The sequence below is a fragment of the Macaca thibetana genome, chromosome 15 (genome assembly GCF_024542745.1).
Source record: "Macaca thibetana thibetana isolate TM-01 chromosome 15, ASM2454274v1, whole genome shotgun sequence".
Classification (NCBI taxonomy): Eukaryota; Metazoa; Chordata; class Mammalia; order Primates; family Cercopithecidae; genus Macaca; species Macaca thibetana.
Window position 1 is genome coordinate 67,354,401 of NC_065592.1, and position 20,779 is coordinate 67,375,179.

Genomic DNA, 20,779 nt, shown 5'->3' on the forward strand with positions numbered 1-20,779 from the left:
CTTTGGTGAAGGTAGCTAATGAGAAATCTCTCTCTCTCTCTCTCTCTCTCTCTGTGTGTGTGTGTATGTGTATGTGTGTGTGTGTTTGTGGCAGGATACATGGGGGTGACTATAGACCTAGAATCAGGAATCCCAGAATCTTTTTAAAACAAAATAAAGCACAGACTTCTAAGTGATTTTAATGCATTTGCCCTAGTACCAGTCCTCAGAAAAGGGATAAGATATTATTGCCTCTTCCACAGGTATTTTACACGTCATGCAAGCCTGGACGAGTCATTTGACTTCCCAGCCAGATCAGAGGTTTAGACTTTATGATTTTTAAATATATGCCTGAAATCCAGTCTTGGGGCAATTGTGAGAGGGTAAGAATGTAGAGTTGTTCTGCTGAAGGTTGGCTGAATATGAATTACAGACTATTTTTATCAGCAGCATGATTCCCTACTTTCTCCATTCATAATCTCACCTGCTTAAATCACTGCCTAGCTGTGTAAACACAGCAGACTTAGAAAGTGTGGGAAAGAGATAGGACTCTGAACACTCTCCTATTTCTCTTGCAGAATCAGTTCAAAGCTTCCCTGTAATCTGTGTTCATCCTTGCATAGTTATTTCCCTCTGTACTGAATTTATTTGCTTTTATTATTTTTAGTTGACCTATAATAATTGTACATATGTTTGGGGTACAGTCTGATATTTCCATACATGTATATAGTATATAATGATCAAATCAGAGTAATTAGCATATCTATCACCTCATAGATTTATTTTTTCTTTGTGTTGGGAACACTCAATGCAACATCCTGCCCCTCTGGCTATTTGAAAATATACAGTAAATTGAAGAGTGATATCACAAGATGACAGATTAGAAGATTCCTCCCACATCCTTCTTCCTACATACATACAACTAGAAACTATCAAAGACAAAAATACCACCCTGGGTTCACCAGAGTTCACCAGAGTTCAACCCTGAGTTCACCAGAACTAGAGGGAGAAGCAGAGAAACTTCTTAGGCCTACGGAATTGAGAGAAGCCATGACTGATAAGATAAATGGTAATTTTAGGCTGAGCTGCCCCCTTCCTCAAGCTGGCATAATGCCGCTCAAAGAGAATTGCTTTAGACCCACAGTTCCCAAGATGAGAGGAGGAAATTGGAGTTAGACATTCAGTCTCTCCACTAGTCTGGTAATCTTTCACTGGAAATCCACCTAGGTCCCTTGCCTGTGAACCACTGGGAGTTCTGGGAGGGCTAAAGCACTTGGGGTGAGTTGGGAACAAAGACAGAGGCACTGATCACAGTGACTGGCATGCATTTTGGCAGGTATTCTGCACTCTGATAAGTGGGTACGCCATGTTGAAGAGACTGGCTGGTTCCATGTTGCTGCTGGGGTACAATCTGTGGGAAGATGCTGTCTTTAATTGGATTTTCCACAAAATCCTGGTGCTCTCATGGAGCCATCTCCTGGCCTAGAAACAACTGAAAGGTTGGGGTTAAGTTTTGGTGCCAGCTTAAATCTTCCCCAGACCGGGGACCCAGAGCAGGGCAACAATACAATTCTAGGGCAATGTTTAACTTTCGGTGCTCGCTGTAAGCCTTCCCTAGACAGGAAATAATAGCACATCAAGGAGTTAGTTCCAGGGAAGTGTTTTAGTTCCAGTACTCATATAAATCCTCCCCAGAATGGGAAAAAACAACAGCCCAGCATTTAAGTTCTGATACCAAGTAGTAAAGCTCTGACACCACCAAAGAGCACTTGCAAAAACTGGAAGAGGTAGCCAGCTCCTCAAATGAACCATCATCAGTGTAAAAATACAAGGATTGTGAAAACATGGAGAAGTAGAATACCACCAAAAGAAACTAACAGAGCTCCAGCAGTGGACCCAGAAGAATTGAAGATCTATGAAATGTTGTACAGAAAATTCAGAATAATCCTGCTAAAGAGGTTCAGGGAATCACAGGAAAATATGGGTAGAAAACAAAATGAAATTTAAAAAAATCCAGGATCACAATGAGAAATTTGATAAAGAATTATTTCTTTGTATCTTCTATTTTTATCTTTGTATCTTTTATTTCACTGTATCTTTTATTTTTATCTTTGTATCTTTTATTTTTATCTTTTATAAATAAAAGATACAAACCTTAGAAATAAATAATACAGTAAGCCAAAATCTCATTAGAAAGTTTTATTGAAGCAAATTTGATCAAACAGAGAAACTTAGTGAGCTTGGAGAGAGACCATATGAAATAACCCTATCAGAGGAGCAGAAAGACAAAATAATTTAAAAGAGTGAAGGAGACCTATGAGAATTGTGGGATACCATCAAGTGAACTAACCTCTGTGTAATAGGAATTCCTGAAGGAGACCAGAGAGAAAAAGGCCTAGAAAGCACATTTAAGGAAATAGTAACTGAAAATTTCTCAAATCTGGAGAAAGACACCACCATCCAGCTACAGGCTTAGGGGTAACCAAATATATTCAATACAAAGAGGAAATCCCCAAGGCACATCATAATCAGACTAGCAAAATAAAAAAGAAAACTGAAAGCATCAAGAGAAAAGAAACACCACATTCAAAGGAGCCCCAATATTGCTACATTGCTTTCTAGTGAAGTAATGGAAAAAGATATTTCATGCAAATGGAAACAAAAATGAAGAGCAGAAGTAGCTATACTTACATCAGATAAAATAGACTAAGTGAGCACAGTAAAAAAATAATACAAGGTTATTATATAATGAGAAAAGCATCAGTAGTTCAATATAGCAAGCAGGTATAACAATTGTAAATATATATACACCCAACATCAGAGCACCCAAATATATTTAAAAATTAATAAACCTGAAGGGAGAGATTTACTGCAATATAATAATTGCAGGGGACTTCTGCACCCTACTTTCAGCAGTAGACAGATTATCCAGACAGAAAATCAACAGTAAAACATCAGTTAGACTTCATTGTAGACCAAATTGACCCAATAGACATTTACAGAATATTCCATCCAACAGCTGCAGAATACACATTTTTCTCAACAACATATGAAACATACTCCAGGCTAGACCATATATTATGACACAAAACAAGTCTTTATAAATCTTAAAATGCCAAAATCATATTAAGTATCTTTTCTGACCATAATGGAATAAAACTAGATATCAATAACAGAAGAAACATTGAAAACTCTACAAATTCATTGAAATTTAATACTATACTTCTGAACAGTAAATACATCAATAAATTCAAAAGGAAACTTAAAAATTTCTTGAGACAAGTGAAAATGGGAACACGGCATACCAAACCTATGGCCTACAGCAAAAGCAGTTCTGAGGGGGAAGTTTATAACAACAAATACCTACATCAGAAAAGAGGAAAGACTTCAAATAAACAAACTAATTATGAAACTGAGAAAAGCAAGAACAAACCAAACTGATGGAGCAGAAGGAAAGAAGAATAATTGTAGCAGAAATAAATGAAATTGAGACAAAAATACAAAAGATTAAGAAAACAGAAGGTTGGTTTTGTAAAGGTAAACGAAGTCATCAAGTCTTTTGCCGTAGTAACTAAGCCAAAAAGATGACCTAAAATAAATAAAATCAGAGACAAATAGGAGGCATCATAATTGATACTATTGAAATACATAGGATTGTTAGACACTATTATGGACAACTGCACACCAGTAAATCAGAAAACCTAGAAGAAAGGGATAAATTCCTGGACACTTACAGTCTACCAAGATTGTAAGATTAAACCATGAAGAAATAGAAAACCTGAACAGACCAGTAACAAGATTGAGTTGGTAATAAAAAGTCTGTCATTAAAGAAAATCCCAGGACTTGACACTTCACTGCTGAATTCTACCAAACATTTAAAGAACTAATTCAGTTCTACTAAACTATTCCAAAAAATTGAAGAGGAGGGAATACTCACAAACTCATTATATGGGGCCAGCCTTGCCCTGATTCTAAAACTAGACAAGGACACACAACGAAAATAAAACTACAAATCCTTCATAAACATAGTTGCAAAAATCCTCAACAAAATACTAGCAAACCACATTCAACAACACGTTAAAAAGATCATTAATCATAAAGTATCGTTCATCCCAAGGATGCAAGGATGTTTCAACATACGCAAATCAGTAAATGGGATACATCACATTGACAGAACAGAGAACAAAAATCATATGATCATTTCAATAGATGCTGAAGAAGCATTCAATAAAATTCAACATTCCTTCATGATAAAATCTTTCAACAAACTAGCAATTAAAAGAACATGCCCAAAATAATCAAGGCCATATATGCAGATCCACAGCTAATATACTGAACAGAGAAAAGTCAAAAGCCTTTTCTCTAAGATCTGGAATAAGACAAGGATGCTCACTTTTACCACCTTTTCTTCAACATAAGTACTGCAAGTCCTTGCCGGAGCAATTAAGCAAGACAAAGAAATAACGGGCATCCAGATTGGAAAGAGATAAGTCAAATTGTCCTTATTTGCAGATAAAATGATCCTATATTTAGAAACCTAAAGAATTCACCAAAAATGGTTAGAACTGAGATATGAATTTAGTAAAGTTGCGGGATACATACTCAACATAAAAAATAAGTAGCATACACCGTAGCAAATAATCCGAAAAAGAAATCTAGAAAGTGATCCCATTTACAACAGCTGCAAGAAAAATAAAATACCTAGGAATAAATGTGAACAAAGAAGTAAAAGATTTCTGCAGTGAAACCGACAAAACACTGATGAGAGAAATTGAAAAGGACACAAAAATATGGAAAGATATTCAATGATCATGGACTAGAAGAATTAATATTGTTAAAATATCCATACTACCAAAAGATATCTATATATTCAATGCCATACCTATTAATATACCAATGACATTCTTTACAGAAGTAGAGAACAACCCTAAAATTCACATGTACCCACAAATGACTCCAAATAGGCAAAGCAGTCTTGAGCAAAAAGAACAAAGCTGGAGGCATCACACCAACAGACTTCCAAGTATATTACAGAGGCCTGTCCCAAAACACACACACACACACGCACACACACGCACACACACACACACACGGATTAAATATATAAATATAAGACCTGAAGGAAACATTAGGAAAATGCTTCAGGACATTGGATTGGTCGGGCAAAGATTTTTTATGTAATACCTTAAAAGCACAGGCAACCAAAGCCAAAATGGACAAATGGGATCACATCAAGCTAAAAAGCTTTTCTGCACAGCGAAGGTAACAATCAACAATGTGAACAGACAACCCAAAGAATGGGAGAAATATTTTCAAGCTATCCATCTGATTAATAACCAGAATATATAAAGAGCTCAAAAAACTCAATAGAAAAACAAATAATCTGATTAAAAATTCACAAAAGATCTGAATAGACATTCCTCAAAGGAAGACATACAAATGATCAATAGGTATATGAAAAAATGTTCATCACTGATCATCAGAGAAATGCAAGTCAAAACTACAATGAGATAACCCTAGTTATCGTCTAACCCTAGTTAAAATGGCTTTTACCCAAAAGACAAGCAATAATGAATGCTGACAAGGATGCGGAGAAAGGGGAACCCTCATATGCTGTTGGTGGTAATGTAAATTAGTGCAGCCACTGGGGAGAGCAATATGGAGGTTCCTCAAAAAACAAACAGTTTACCGTATGATCCAGCAATCCTACTCTGGGTATATATCCAAAAGAAAGGAAATCAGTATAGCAAAGAAATATCTGTACCCCTATGTTTACTGCCATTCTGTTCACTATGGCTAAGATACGGAAGCAACCAAAGTGCCCATCAACAGGACAATGGATGAAGAAAGTGTGGTATATATACACAATGGGATATCATTCAGCCACAAAAAGAATGAAATTTTTTCTTTTGTAACAACAGGGATGAAACTGGAGGACATTGTGTTAAGTGAAATAAACCAAGCACAGAAAGACACATACTGCATGATCTCACTTACAAGTGGGGTCTTAAAAACTTGATTTCTGGACATAGAGAGTAGAATGACCAGAGGCTTGGAAGAGTTTGGGGAGGGATGGGATGAAGAGATATTTGTTACTGGGTACAAAAATATAGTTAAAGAGAAAGAATAAGTTCTAGTGTTCAACAGTACAGTAGGGTGGCAATAATTAATAACTTATTGTATATATCAAAATAGGAAGAAGATTTGGAATGCTCCCAACACAAAAAAATGTATAGTAAATGTTTGAGGAAATGGATATCCTAATTATCCTTATTTGATCATTACACATTGTATGCATGTATCAAAATATCATATATGCCCTATAAATATATATGATTATGTATCATTAAAATATTTTAAAAAGAGAATATACAATAACTTGTTAATTGTAGTCACCCGATAATGTTAGAATTGCTCAGCATGGTGGCTTATTGGTGTAATCCCAGCTACTCAGGAGTGTTACTGAGACCAGGAATTTGAGACCAGCCTGAGCAACATAGCAAGATCCCTCATCTAATTTAAAAACAAGCAAATACACAAACAAAAACACTGGAACATATTTCTTCTATCTAGCTGTACTTTTATATCTGTTAACCTCTGGACTGAATTTAATTTTGAGAAAATAACACTTATTTGGGGAGGCTAGTCTTCAAACCAAAAAAGAAATTATAGTTTATTGTTTAGTCTTTTAAGGAGAAAACAGAATCATCTTATTCGCTTAAAGCATAACAGATCTACAAAATATGCCTGAAATGAAAGCTCCTGGATATTCCCACTAAAAGAGGAGGCAACTAATAAGAAATCTGAATTTTTTAACACTCTTTAACTTTGAAATTTGAAAGCTAAAAAGGATATTGAAATTTAATTTAGAGAATAGTGCCTAATAGAGATTTTAAAAAGACAACTCTTATGAGTAGGAACTGTCATGAAATATGGAAATCTTTGACTATGACTTTAAATTTCTCAACCAGTTTCTTGTTTTAGGTAAACATTTTAAATTCAGTATTGTTTACATAATTTGTTTAGTGTTTTTCTTTCCTTTTAAAAATTTCTCTTTTTGTAAATTATTGAGATATCAATTATAGGCTTTTAATGTATAGCTTTAGTTTATTATTTCTTTATATTTTCTCATTGTACATGGAGTTATATATATTGTTTGTTGATTTCATTTGTTTGATTTTGTGAAGTAATAACTTAGTCCTTTTTCCCCCTGATGAACTAAATGAAAATAAAACAGACAACATTGAAGATGACATCACTTTTTACTGTAGCATTAGCAGAGGACTACAAAGTGAATTCTGGAACTACTCAGAGTCCTTATTCTTTTAAATAAAAATTAGATAATACATGGACACTTTAATAGAAATATAGTTAAGATTTAAAATAAATCTGTTAAAAGTGAGTAGTGTCAAACATAGAAATGATAGGGTTCTTAATTGAAGTATTAAAATAATTATGGAGATGAGAATAGCCCATATATTGGGCGAAGAATTTGATTTGATACAATGGGATCTGATCACAGAATCCTTGGTACAGGATGTTAAGATATGGAGATTTTTGTAGTTTGCTACTAACTTAATTGCCTTGACTATTTCAGGGTATCCATTACTGTCAGCTGAGATAGAAGAAATAGAAGATGCACGAAAACAAGAAGCTGTCCTGCTGACAAAGTGGCAAAGGATTATGGGAATTAACTATGAAATAGTGGTGGGTTAGCTTACCTTCTGTAATTTACAACTTGTAACTGTATTTCAGCAGGCAGTTTGAGGGAATAATAGAGGCAATCATTAGAGTTCCAGAGAAGAACCAAATGTACAGGACTTTTTTAGACAACCTAATGTGGTGATTCAGGTAATAAAAAAAATTTAGGTTGGAAAAAGGTATATAGTAACAAAGGAACTGAAATAAATGGGATAGAAGTTTTGAAACTTGTATTTTATCAGTATTTTAATATTTCCAGTAATAGTATGAATAATATAGACACAAGGAAGGGTTTTTCTGATTTTTAAACCTACGATTTATAGAAAGAATGAAAATAGAATGAGTTTATTTAAAAATAAAACAAAATGTATCATGACTTATGAACGAAATTGTAAAAGGACTCTTTTCTACTCTTTCTTTTCCCCTCCTATGTATTTACCTTCCTGAAGAGGTTAATTCTGCATACTTTTTTTCATACCTCTTATGCTGTGGTGAATGTTTTATGTTTATTAATAGCCTGTATATCTAGCATAGCCATTGTGATCTACCATTCCAAAAGGAGGTCTAACAAAATTCATATAAATGATCAATCTTAAGATACATACCAGCAAATTTCACGGATTTCAAAAGAAAGAATAAAATACTATGTTAGGTAGAATTTTTCATATTTCTTGTAAATTTGTATGCCTCTGGACTAGAAGGGAGAAGATACAACAGATGACATATATTAATGACTAGCATTTATAGAGTACTTTGTGCCAAGCAGCAGTGTTCTTAGTGTTTGATTTAATCCTCGTGACCATAATCATCTGGGTTTTTTTTCTCATTTTTTGAGACAAGGTCTCGCTCTGTCACCCAGGCTGGAGTGCAGTGGTGCAGTCATGGCTCACTGCAGCCTTGACCACCAGGGCTCAAACTTCTCCTACCTCAGCCTTCCAAGTAGCTTGGACTACAGGCATGCAGCACCACACCCAAATGATTTTTGTATTTTTTGTGGAGACTGGGTTTCGCCATGTTGCCCAGGCTGGTCTTGAACTTCTGGACTCCAGCAGTCTGCCCGCCTCAGCCTCCCAAATTGCTGGGATTACAGGCATGCACCACTGCACCTTGCTATAATCTTTTTTTTTAAACATTCAAAATGATTAACAGTCAAATATGGATTGAGTAAGTATAGCTGTTACTACCATTTTGAATTGACTTAAGGAAAAATACATTAAGGTCCATCTTAACAGTGGTTAATTTAACATGAAACTTCAGAAATTATTTTCATGGAGGGATAGGGTTAATGTGGCAGGTGTGCATAACTGAGACTGCATTTCTTTGGGTGGTAACTGAATAATGAAGGAGACCTTTTAACTAGCCTTTTTGTCATAGGCGTCAGAGCTCAGACTGAACTTTTTCTTTTTTTTTTTAATTTTACTTTAAGTTCTAGGATACATATGCAGAATGTGCAGGTTTGTTACATAGGTATACACATGCCATGGTGTTTTGCTGCACCTATCAACCCATCATCTAGGTTTTGAGACCCGCATGCATTAGGTATTTATCCTAATGCTCTCCCTCCCCTTGTCCCCACCCCGCTACAGGCCCTGGTGTGTAATGTCCCCCTCCCTGTGTCCGTTTGTTCTAATTGTTCAACTCCCACTTAAGAGTGAGAACATATGGTGGTCTCACTTATAAGTTCCTGTGTTAGTTTGCTGAGAGTGATGGCTTCTAGCTTCATCCATGTCCCTGCAAAGGACATGAACTAATTATTTTTTATGGCTATATAGTATTCCATGGTGTATATGTGCTACATTTTCTTTATCCAAAGGCTGAACTTTTAGCTACCCTTTGTGCTCATGCTTTCTTGGTGGCATTCCTAGTAATCTGTCAAGGGCAAAAGTGTACAATAAATGAAAAAGGACTAAGTTGTTTATGGGCTGTGGTCAGATAAAGGTAATAAGACATAGATCTGACTTCAAATTGTTTGCTATGTAGTGATACAGCATAAATGAAATCATAAGGGAAGTAGTATAACAGTACTGACTAATGGACATTATTGGATGGGACATTCTCAGAGGAAGTGATGTCTAAATTGGGTTTTCAGGAGTGAGAAGGATTTCATCCAGTATTAGATTTCAAAGTCAGATGATGTCGCCTCTGAAACTGACTTCTGCACATTATCATTAAAAGTTGAAAAAGCTCTTTTTAATGAAACTTTTTTTTAGTCCTTTTATCCCTCAGTTTCCTTAACTATAAAATGAAAGGGATAAAGTAGATCATCTTTGGCATACCTTCTGATTTTAGTATTATATTTTTTGGATTCTGTGTGAAAACGAGCAGCTTTCTAACATTCTTCATTATTTAATTTAACAGTAGGAAATTGGAAGTTCATTCTTTTGTTTTAAGCTTTGATCATTTTTAAAGACCATTGTCTCTGGATACAGCATAAAACCAGGAATGTGGTTCTAGGTTCTTTGTTTAGATTCAAACCCTTTTCTAGCTGTGCAACTCTGGTCATGGTAACTTTTCTGAACCTCGTTTTTCTACTTGGGAAACAAGGAGAAAAATTGTATCTATTTATGAGAAGCAAATGAGACCTATATAATGGGTGCTTGCAGCTCACTGCTTCTGTTCAGTTTGTTAGTTCACGAAATCAAAAGACACCAGTACTCTTTCAAAGGAAAAGCCCCAAAGCTTTGCAGTTTTTTGCCATATGGTTTTTGAAGCTTTGTGAGAAAGATGACCACTTTTAGGTAAACATAAAACGTAAAATGTGTGCATGAGTAGAAATAAAAAGAAAGAATATAAAAATTGTGATGGTTTCTTTTTTTTCTTTTCAGGTGGCCCATGTGAGCAAGTTTAGTGAGAACAGTGGATTGGGGATAAGCCTGGAAGCAACAGTGGGACATCATTTTATCCGATCTGTTCTGCCAGAGGGTCCTGTTGGACACAGCGGGAAGCTTTTCAGTGGAGACGAGCTATTGGAAGTAAGGAGCTATGCTGTTCCTTCTCCTCCTTAAACGAGACATGGAAAAGGTTGCAGGAGGCTTAATGTGGTGAATAAATTTTCATTTTAAATTTCCCCTCCAAAGGGGACTTGAGAAAAATCTACAGATGAAAACAACCCAAAGCAGAAATTTTGTATCTGTGTGTACATTTAGCTTTAGACCTAATTCCACGCCATTTTTTATTTAGGTTCAGAAAACTATAAAAACAGTCTGAAAGTTGTTTAACATTTATTTAATTTTTAGAATAAGTAATACATTCACGTGTTTAAAATCACAGAGAATACAAAGATAAAGGATGTTTCCAAGAGTCTCCTTCCTGTCCCCATTCATCCAGTTCTCATCACCCTTCATTAGGTAACTACTAACATATTTGCTTCTTTGTAATCTGCCAGTATTTTTAATGCATAAATAAGAAAGTTTGAATATATTATTTTCCCTCACTTTTCAAAACACACTAGCATACAATAGATGTCATTGTCCAATTTTTTTTTACTTTATAATTACATAAAATGTCAACGTTTTATAATATTCTTCTCCTTGTCCCTTTCATTCTTTGGAAGTATTTTTATTGTCTTTTTTTTCCCAGACCACTACACTGGCAGATCAAACATGAATGAAAGCTAGTGGTTTTTCTTTGAGTGCTTTAGAAGCTCTAATTCCAACAATACTCTAAACTTGCACATAAATTTAGATGGTATTTCCACAGGTCTCACTATAGTTCTGAGCACAGTAAACTATGGTAATGACGATAGTAAAATTTATATTTAATAAAAAAGGTGTTCAAAAGAATGTTCATATTATGAAGTGTTGTTTCTTGGACAATATATCTTTTTTCACAGGTAAATGGCATAACTTTACTTGGGGAAAATCACCAAGACGTGGTGAATATCTTAAAAGAATTGCCTATAGAAGTGACAATGGTGTGCTGTCGTCGAACTGTGCCACCCACCACCCAATCAGAATTGGATAGCCTGGACTTATGTGATATTGAGCTAACAGAAAAGGTATCAGATTTGCATACATGAGGTTAACCTACATATATAATGGAAAGGCTAAATGACTTAAAAAATTTTAAGCATTTTTTAATTAGGTATTTGATTTACTCACATAGCCCATGGCTTGGAGTATAGAATTTAAAGTCAGACAAATCTGGGTTTGAATCAGACTTGACACTAGCTGTGGGAAATTGGGTAAATCACTTCATCTTTCTGAACCTCAGTTTTCTCCTTGGTAAAATGTCAGTCATGATGCCTGTCTCAAAAAGTTGCCCTGAAGGTTAAATAAGATTATGTAATCATGTTAGATATTAATGCACACTACATACTTGTTTAATTTACTTGCAGTATTTCTATGAAGTAGATGCTCATATTCATCTCCATTTGCAGAAGAGAAAACTGAAGTATATAAATAGTGTGTACATAGTACATAAGTTTTAAAAAATATTTTTGAATAACCTATCCAACTCTGCCTGGCACACAGTTACCACTTAGTGAATGGCTAAAATATGGATGGACACAGTATTTCTGTGTGGATAGGTCTTACTTGTTTACATACTGTCCTTTTAAAATACCGTAAATTTGAGTCCATAATGCTACATGTCAGATAATTCTCTGTGACATTCAGGAAGTCACATTTTCCTGTTTGTTTATTATTTTTTCATTCATTGATATCATGATGTCAAGAAATGGAGCTAATCAGCTTTTCTGAGGATACACAATACATACCTAAAGTTAGAATTTGGACTTTGCATAATTTGTGGTCTAATCAAATCTCCTTTAAGGTATATTGAGAGATGATGTTAGGATTTGATTTATATTATATTGAATGAATCAGTACAATGGAATAATTTTGAAAAATTTGAAGAATAAAATGCATAGTTTAATATTCATATGGGTGATTAGAATAGGGTAGAACAAGAAACATAATTCCAAATTTTATAGCACTCAAAGTCTAGCACCCTATATATATCCATCCATGTTTTTATGTGTATAATGGGGTTATTACAATAAAGCAGATACGCGTCATTTGCATTTGTGGTCCTAGGCTGTGCAATAATTGATTAGAAGCAAAGATACTGTACAAACTAGAATTTCATCCTCATAAACACATCTTTAGGTTATGTTCGTATAGATGAACAAAGTTTGAATTAACCTATATTCTTTAATTTATTTTTACTGAAAGAAGCTAACATTTTGAATCCCTATTTCTGTCAGATGCTTTATAAATGTTACTTCATTTAGTCCTCAGAAAATTCTATGAGATGGGTAACTCTGGGGCCCAGGTTATGAACATTGCTCAATGTAACTCAGATTTTAAATATTCAAGCTGCTTCAAGCTGGGGCAAATCTGGTTTCAAATCTTATGTTTTGCCACTGTGTATGTTTATTTGTTAATGAAATAACCATATGCACAAGTCACAGCATTTTAGAACTCTTATTTGCATAGAGTATATAACTTTTGTATATATCCATTTTCTCTTGTTTTTAATTATCTTAAGAATTCCTTTTATTTAATATCAAAATGGGTTTACATTTTTTTCTGACTGTAGAGATGATTGAAACACTGACGAAAGAAGTGACAGTCACCCACAGTCGTGCTGTCGAGATGTAACATTGCATATTTTCGTAAACCATTGAATCATATATTTTTAATGTTTGTTAAAACTTAGGTATTTCTTCCTTTTTAACAGCTTTCAATAATTACTACCTTAATTCCTAAAGGTTTCATGAAAAGCTGTTGCTACTCTTGTTTGAGGATGTTTTGTTCTGGACAGGCGCTGGGAATACCCCTTTTCTTGTAGTGCTGGTATGTGTGTCAGCAAATGTAATGCCTCTGAAATAAGAGCTGTCTGATGTTATCCAGCCTCATGTAGATCTAGGTGAGTTCATCGGGTCAACAGAGACAGAGGATCCAGTGCTGGCGATGACTGATGCGGATCAGAGTACAGAGGAGGTTCAAGCACCTTTGGCCATGTGGGAGGCTGGCATTCAGCACATAGAGCTGGAGAAAGGGAGCAAAGGACTTGGTTTTAGCATTTTAGATTATCAGGTAAGTATATACTGCTTTTAACAATTTTTTTTTAAAGATGCTGTATACTAAAGGCATATTGTTGCTATCAAAGAAAAAGCAGGTGATGATAGTTTACAGCCATCAAAGACAATTTCTTTTTTCCAGTCAGTCTTTCACAATAGTGATTTATATGATTCATTGATTATCATAAAGGATTTCTTTTAATATTGAGTTCATTGAGCTATTTTTATTTCACCTCTTGAGAATTGGAATACACATTTTAGGAATATCATAGTGGGTTTTTTTTTTTTGTTATTTGAGGAGTGTTTATATTATTTTTACTTCCATGCACTTATTTGGTGACTCATATTTTAATGATAAGTCATAAAGAAGTAGATATTTCTTTTGTCTATAACATGAATGCTAATGTATAATCTGATATGCCAATTAATATTTCTGCTGTTCCAATCATTTGACAAAATTTATGAATATACTTAAGTTGGTCAAGTTGGCCTTGTGTCCCTGTCTGCATTGCATTCTTGGCTAAGCAAGGAGATGGTTAGCCTGTCTGATGGAGTGCAGCTGTTGCTCCTTACACTGGATCAGAAAGCCACTGTAGATGACTCCAGGAAGCTGTGTTCATAGGGCCTGACTCTAGAGCCTTGTTAAAACATTAAGGTTGCTGTGTGTCTGAAAATACTTCAGTACCACATACTTTATGGCCTCTCTCTCTCTGTTCTTTCATTTCAAAACAATGTGTCCTACCTTCAGTGCACTTATATTCTAGTAGTGAGTTGATGTTCCATATGGTAACACCCTGTTTAACAAGGGCTTTTGTTAATAATTAGTATACCCAACATCTGGCCTCCAATAATAGTTACAAAATTTGATAACTTATCAAAGTTAAAATTATAATTTTAAAGTTATCTGTACAATTTAAGAGGTCTACTCAGGAATATTAGGAAGTGAGAGTGCCATTGTTTAAGGTGACTTCTTCCTAAACCCTCTAAAATGGATATAATCTTTGTCTAAATAATTAATTAGAAATTTTGTATGAAATTTTTTTGGCATGAAAATTTTTAAACACACTTGAAACAATTACTCATTCCTTACAATTTAGAGTGGACGACCTGTAGAAGAATTTTCTTTGTAAAATGAGCTGACTCCTCTTTCTTTATTGCCTTCTGTCAGGATCCAATTGATCCAGCAAGCACTGTGATTATAATTCGTTCTTTGGTGCCTGGCGGCATTGCTGAAAAGGATGGACGACTTCTTCCTGGTGACCGACTCATGTTTGTAAATGATGTTAACTTGGAAAATAGCAGTCTTGAGGAAGCTGTAGAAGCACTGAAGGGAGCACCATCAGGAACTGTGAGAATAGGAGTTGCTAAGCCTTTACCCGTAAGAATTCAGATTTTATTGCTTCCTTTTATAAGCAAAATGGTTCATAGGTCTACTTTTAGCTTTAGGTGTTCTCATGACTGAATCATGACTTTTAGTACTTTTCATCAACGTGATTACTAGCTCCATGGGTATAAAGATTTAATTTTGAGTAATATTTTTAAAAAGAAAGAAAGAAAATAGCCAAGAAGTTTATAAATAAACTTCTAACTTATTGGTCTTTGGTTCACTTTTGACATTGACTGATTGACTGATTGATTGATGGAGTCTTGCTCTGTTGCCCAGGCTGGAGTGCAGTGGCGAAATCTCGGTTCACAGCAATCTTCACCTCCTAGGTTCAAGCGACTCTCCTGCTGCAGCCTCCTGAGTTGCTGGGACACAACAACCATGGCTGGCTAATTTTTGTATTTTTAGTGGAGACAAGAGTTTCACCAAGTTGGCCGGGCTGGTCTCAAACTCCTGACCTCCAGTGATCCCCCCCTGCCCCCCCACTCAGCCTCCTGAAGTGCTAGGAATACAGGCGTGAGCCACCGTGCCCAGCCTTGACATTTTATATTTGATAATAAGGTCATGATGAATGCAAAATCAAATATGTTAAAAGGAATATGGCTTACAATATCTATACCAATGTAGTGGGGTATTAGAAAAATTAATAGCATTAACAACAAAATCTTTAATCACAGTGGAATAAAGTAGAATCTCTGTCAGAGTGACTTCAAGTTGCTAAATTCAGTTGACTTCAACACATTTGCTGTCTAATTACTGCAGAGCAGGAAATTAAACTTTCCAAAATGGGTTCATCAGTTTGTGGCTCTCCTGGCAGGGAATAGCTCCCAAATCATAAATTACTGTAATAATAGAAACAACTTTATGAATCTGTGCTACATAAAGCAGTATATTGTATTAGATGCACTTATTGTATTGCAGTTAAATATTAGAGATGTTCTCAATATTTGTGGGTTGTTTTCCAGTACGTGAATATAGTTTGAAGTGAAAAAGCAGATACACATTTTCTTAAGAAAATGCAAACACATAATTATAGTTTCATAAGTAGCAATATGAGTTTGTTGATTTTTGTGAAAGAATTTGTTAAAACAGTAAGCTTTGTCAATGTATTTTAAGCGTCAGTTAAAGTTTTATGCACCACTTTTTAGTTCACAAATGATTTCAGTAGCCTATTAAAATGTATTTATGAAAAAAGAAAGAGAAGGAGGGCAAGATGATTGAAGAATATGGTAATCCAATCTGAAATCGAACCAGGCTTGTAAAAATCATGACAAAAGAGCACTATGGACGGGAATGTAAGAATAAAGATAGGCTATCAGGGACTCTATGTATTTTTGAGATTGGATTATAAATTTGGTTCTGGTCTTTCTGTTGGACATAGAGAAATGGCAAATATGACTCAATATACCTTTTATTTTTACTGTCCTTAAGGTGAAACCATACCAGTTATTCAGAAGCAGTCTTTTTTTTTTCTGTATAGTTCCAAAATAAATTTCTTTTATGACAGTATTTGATATTTTAAATTCAGTACGCATTGCAAAATATGATAGAGGCTTAATATATGTTAAGCTCACATATATGGGCAGAGAAGAAAAACGGTTTTTTCCCCTATAATGCTTCTTCTGTATGTTTTACTGATACCAGGTGATGTAGGCAGGCTGATTATCTAAATATTTTAGCCCATTTCATCTGAGAGTGGAATAAATGTGGTAGCTTTTCTGTCGGTGTGACCAAGTTTGGAATATAATCTCTCTAAACTGCAAGTTAAGCAGACTGTGGACATGTAGAGATTTGGTTTTTGTTTTGTTTTGTTTTATAAGCCATGCTAAATTGAGTTCACTGTAGAGTTCACTAACATTCCTTTTCAAGTAAATTGAATTCTTTAAAATAATATTCTTGTAGGGGGATGACTGAAGTTGATATTTCTTTTTAATATTTGTTTTTCTGCAACTTCTTTTATTTCTTAATACCTAAAAGTTGCTTCATTTCTATATTAGGAAGTCATTGTTTGGCCAGAATATTTTGCAGATAAAAAGAACCAGAAGATTATTAGAATATTAAAATTCATTCATTTAAAAAATAATCTTACAAGAAGAATGAAAAATTAGTAGAAAGGGATTTTCATCCAACAGGTGATTTTTATATTAGAGTAAATAATCCTCATTGTGTCTTATCAAATGAATGTTAAATGTGAATATCAGATTTTATACTTACATTCTATGTTGAAGTCATATCATTTGAAAACTTTCCAATTTCTTTCTCTTCCCCCCCTCACTTTTCCTGCCTTTACCTTTCTTTTCCATTTTCTTTCTTCTTTGCTGTTCTCTCTCTTTTCCTTGAATACCATTTTCCCCACAGCTTTCACCAGAAGAAGGTTATGTTTCTGCTAAGGAGGATTCCTTTCTCTACCCACCACACTCCTGTGAGGAAGAAGGGCTCGCTGACAAACCCCTCTTTAGGGCTGACTTGGCTCTGGTTAGTGGCTATGACTTACCAAGCTTTCTTTCAGAAACCTGATGTGTCTTACTTTGCCTTTCAAAATATTCTGAAGAAATCTTCTATATTCTTTGTTCATTATTATATTTTGGAAAGATAAACATGTTTTCTCCAACTTAGTTCTCATAGTTGAAAATGGGAAGAAAAACCACAGTAAATATGAAAAACATTTGTGAGGAAAATTTAATTAACATTGCATTGTAGCAGTGTGTAGAGTCAGTCTTTGTGCCATACCTAAAGTTGGTGGAGCTTTTGTTTGCTCCAATTTCACGCTTAGATATCTCTAGGCATTCTTTAACTGTGTTCAATATTCAGTCACAAAGCACTGTTTTGGCTCTATTTAATGAGGTAATAGGTATCTTTTTTCCATTAGATATTTATAGTCTGAAAATCATATGAATTGGTTCAGTTATTAAGAACACCACAGTTTTAAGGAAAGGTAAACCTCATGTTTTCTATAAATACATATATGTAAATATACTGATTTGCCAGAAAAATTATAAATTAAAATTTCATTTCTTTTTGATGTTTAAAATAGTATCCATTGGAATAAAAGTATTTGGAGCCACTCTGCCCTTAAGAAACTTTTTTTTCTGGTAGAGGGTACAATACTATATCAATAACTAAAGGATAAAGCTAAATACCAAGCATAAATATACATATGACATTTACTCAATATAAATACAACAAATTGTACATCCTGTTCACATTACCCCTACTATTAGAGCTAGGTTCCTTACTCAACGTTTTTTTTTGTGGGGCAGACATTGTGCACTGTTGCTAAAAAGGAATATACTTGTTTTTTAAATACTTGTTTTAGTTTCATTAGACTGGAGAAAGGTTTAAAACCTGTTAAATTCTTCATTATGTGTTTATAACTGCACACATCTTGCTTTAAAACAGAGTGAATTATTTCTTTGACTATATATACATTGTGCTGCTTCTAATTTTGGGGGAGACGATTCCTTTCGTTAATATTTTTAAATTGCAAGCTCTTGAAATAGCTATTTGAGAAGTTTTTGTATGTGTTATAATAAATGCAACAATTTCACACTGGAATACTTAACATACCAGGTAACGTATGGCCCTGCTCTCCGGGAGTATTATGTTAGCACTTCAAAACTAGAGAGCTTAGTATATACAACAAATTACGTAAGGTACTGTGGTGTTAAATAATACCCAGCCATAGCAAATACTTTTTGAAATGTCGCAGGATACAAATACTATATATGATTGTTTCTAAAGTACCGATGAAGTAATATTCTCTGGAGTTTACATGGCTTCCTTGAACCTCCTTAAATGGATACCAATCAAAAGGCAGATTAGTTCCACTTTTATGTGAGCTTGGCATCTTATAATGGTAGAATGCATCCTGGGTCTTCTCCCTAGCCAGCTAAGTAATCTTGGACTGGTCACTCAACTTCTTTGACTCTTAGTGTTTTATCTCTACGGTAAATAAATGAATTGATTGTTAATGTCTCTCCTAAGATCCTAAGATACCAGCAGTATACATACAAATTATATTGAGGTATTCTCTCATTAATGTTACTTAAATATGTATTGTAATCTATGACACAAGGCTTAGTTAATACCATCTATCTAGATTGTTGTATGTTACGTATATTTGTAAGGGTCAACCTCCACATAGTGACTCATTAGTGAATTTGAACATGTATTTAAATTATTAGGCCTATGAAATATATTTGAAGAGAAAATCATTTCAAAATGGCCCACAGGTATTTTTAATAGTTTTTTTGTAAGAACGTGACCTGATACAATGCTACAATTCTTCTAACTTCTCCTGGCTAAACAATACGTTGAAATTACAAAAAAAAGAAAAGAAAGAAAAAAAAATAGAACATATGGAATTTTGCCAAGATAGACAGAAAATGCTGTTAATATCAGAGAAAGGTAGTATATATGTCAGTTCTGCCTATTCCGAGGTATGACTTTGAGTGAATTGCAAAAAGAACTTCAAGCTCATCTTGATTTAAATATTAATCTTGACTCTGTGACAGAAGACAGCAATAGGATTATTAGAGCATATGTAGTGAAATTCTCTATCTCACTCTTTATGCATTTTCTAACAAGTTTATAACTTAAAGCTTCACCATAACCAGATCATAATTAGGCCCCTTGTTTGTTAGTATAATTTTAGCATGAAATCACAGATTTTCTTTTTGGTTTCTGCAACTTGAATGGTTTTAAAATCTAGTTCAAGATAATTTAAACAAAATATATAGTTTTAGTGTGGCTTACAAATATATAATTGCCTAGCTGCCTCGTTGAATAACAGTTTATTTTAGTTGACTAGGAAAAATTATGACGTAATTTTATTATAAAATTATAAGAGTTGGGCGTGGGAACTGGAAGAAAGTAAATATTTTACTTAACTATGGAACTGTTTAAACTTAGACTTGATCCAGGCCCTTTGTTAATTGTTGCCTTTAGCCCTTTTATTGATGAAATAAAATAACTTTGTATGCCAGCACTTTCTACTGCAGGTGGGCTATTTATCCTTTTTCTGCTGCATTAGCAGTCTCTGTTGAGGGTGAAGAGGGCATACAGAAAATATAATAGATAAAAGAATGTTACCAGTTTGCCGTTTAGTCTCAAGTGGAGTTTGTCATATATGTAATAGAACAGAATTCCCAGCTAACATTATTGTTTTATTTCTAGGTGGACACAAATGATGCTGACTTAGTAGATGAATCCACATTCGAGTCTCAATACTCTCCTGATAATGACAGCATCTACTCTACTCAAACCTCTATTTTATCTCTTCATGGCAGTTCTTGTGGTGATGGCCTGAACTATGGTTCTTCCCTTCCATCGTCTTCTCCTAAGGTACAAAGGAAATACCCATTTTTCTTTTATAGGAAAGTCTTGTGTATAATTTTCCAGAGGTCCGTCCTTATGGGGAGTTGTGGGAATAACATATTGGAGACATTATGTTTCTCCAGTTGTGGACTCATTATTGGATTAAAGTACAATTTCATTTAGCCAGTGTTGGTCGGGTAGCTTTCAGATTACTAGAAACTATTTAAATTTAGTGTCTGAGAATGATAGACACAGAGACTCAAAACTTTGATTAGGGTTTGCATGTCAGAAAGAAAAATTTAACATCATATATTTCTCAAGTTGTGTTTTTAGCAGTGTCTACTTTGGAAAAATTACAAGAATAACTTTATTT

At 34.4% G+C, this 20,779-nt stretch overlaps 1 protein-coding gene across 9 annotated transcripts in view; it reads left to right on the forward strand.

The window, feature by feature from the left end:
- Positions 1-20,779, forward strand: part of MPDZ (multiple PDZ domain crumbs cell polarity complex component) — a 174,438-nt gene that overhangs the window by 75,196 nt on the left and 78,463 nt on the right. For 8 of the 9 annotated variants that reach the window (XM_050761615.1, XM_050761619.1, XM_050761622.1 and 5 more), the window contains exons 13-19: positions 7,578-7,687; positions 10,507-10,653; positions 11,514-11,678; positions 13,537-13,722; positions 14,875-15,084; positions 17,449-17,565; positions 20,266-20,433. In XM_050761615.1, the coding sequence (XP_050617572.1) occupies positions 7,578-7,687; positions 10,507-10,653; positions 11,514-11,678; positions 13,537-13,722; positions 14,875-15,084; positions 17,449-17,565; positions 20,266-20,433 (1,103 nt within the window). The remainder of the gene's footprint in view (positions 1-7,577; positions 7,688-10,506; positions 10,654-11,513; positions 11,679-13,536; positions 13,723-14,874; positions 15,085-17,448; positions 17,566-20,265; positions 20,434-20,779) is intronic. The other variant, XM_050761620.1, reaches the window with a different exon arrangement.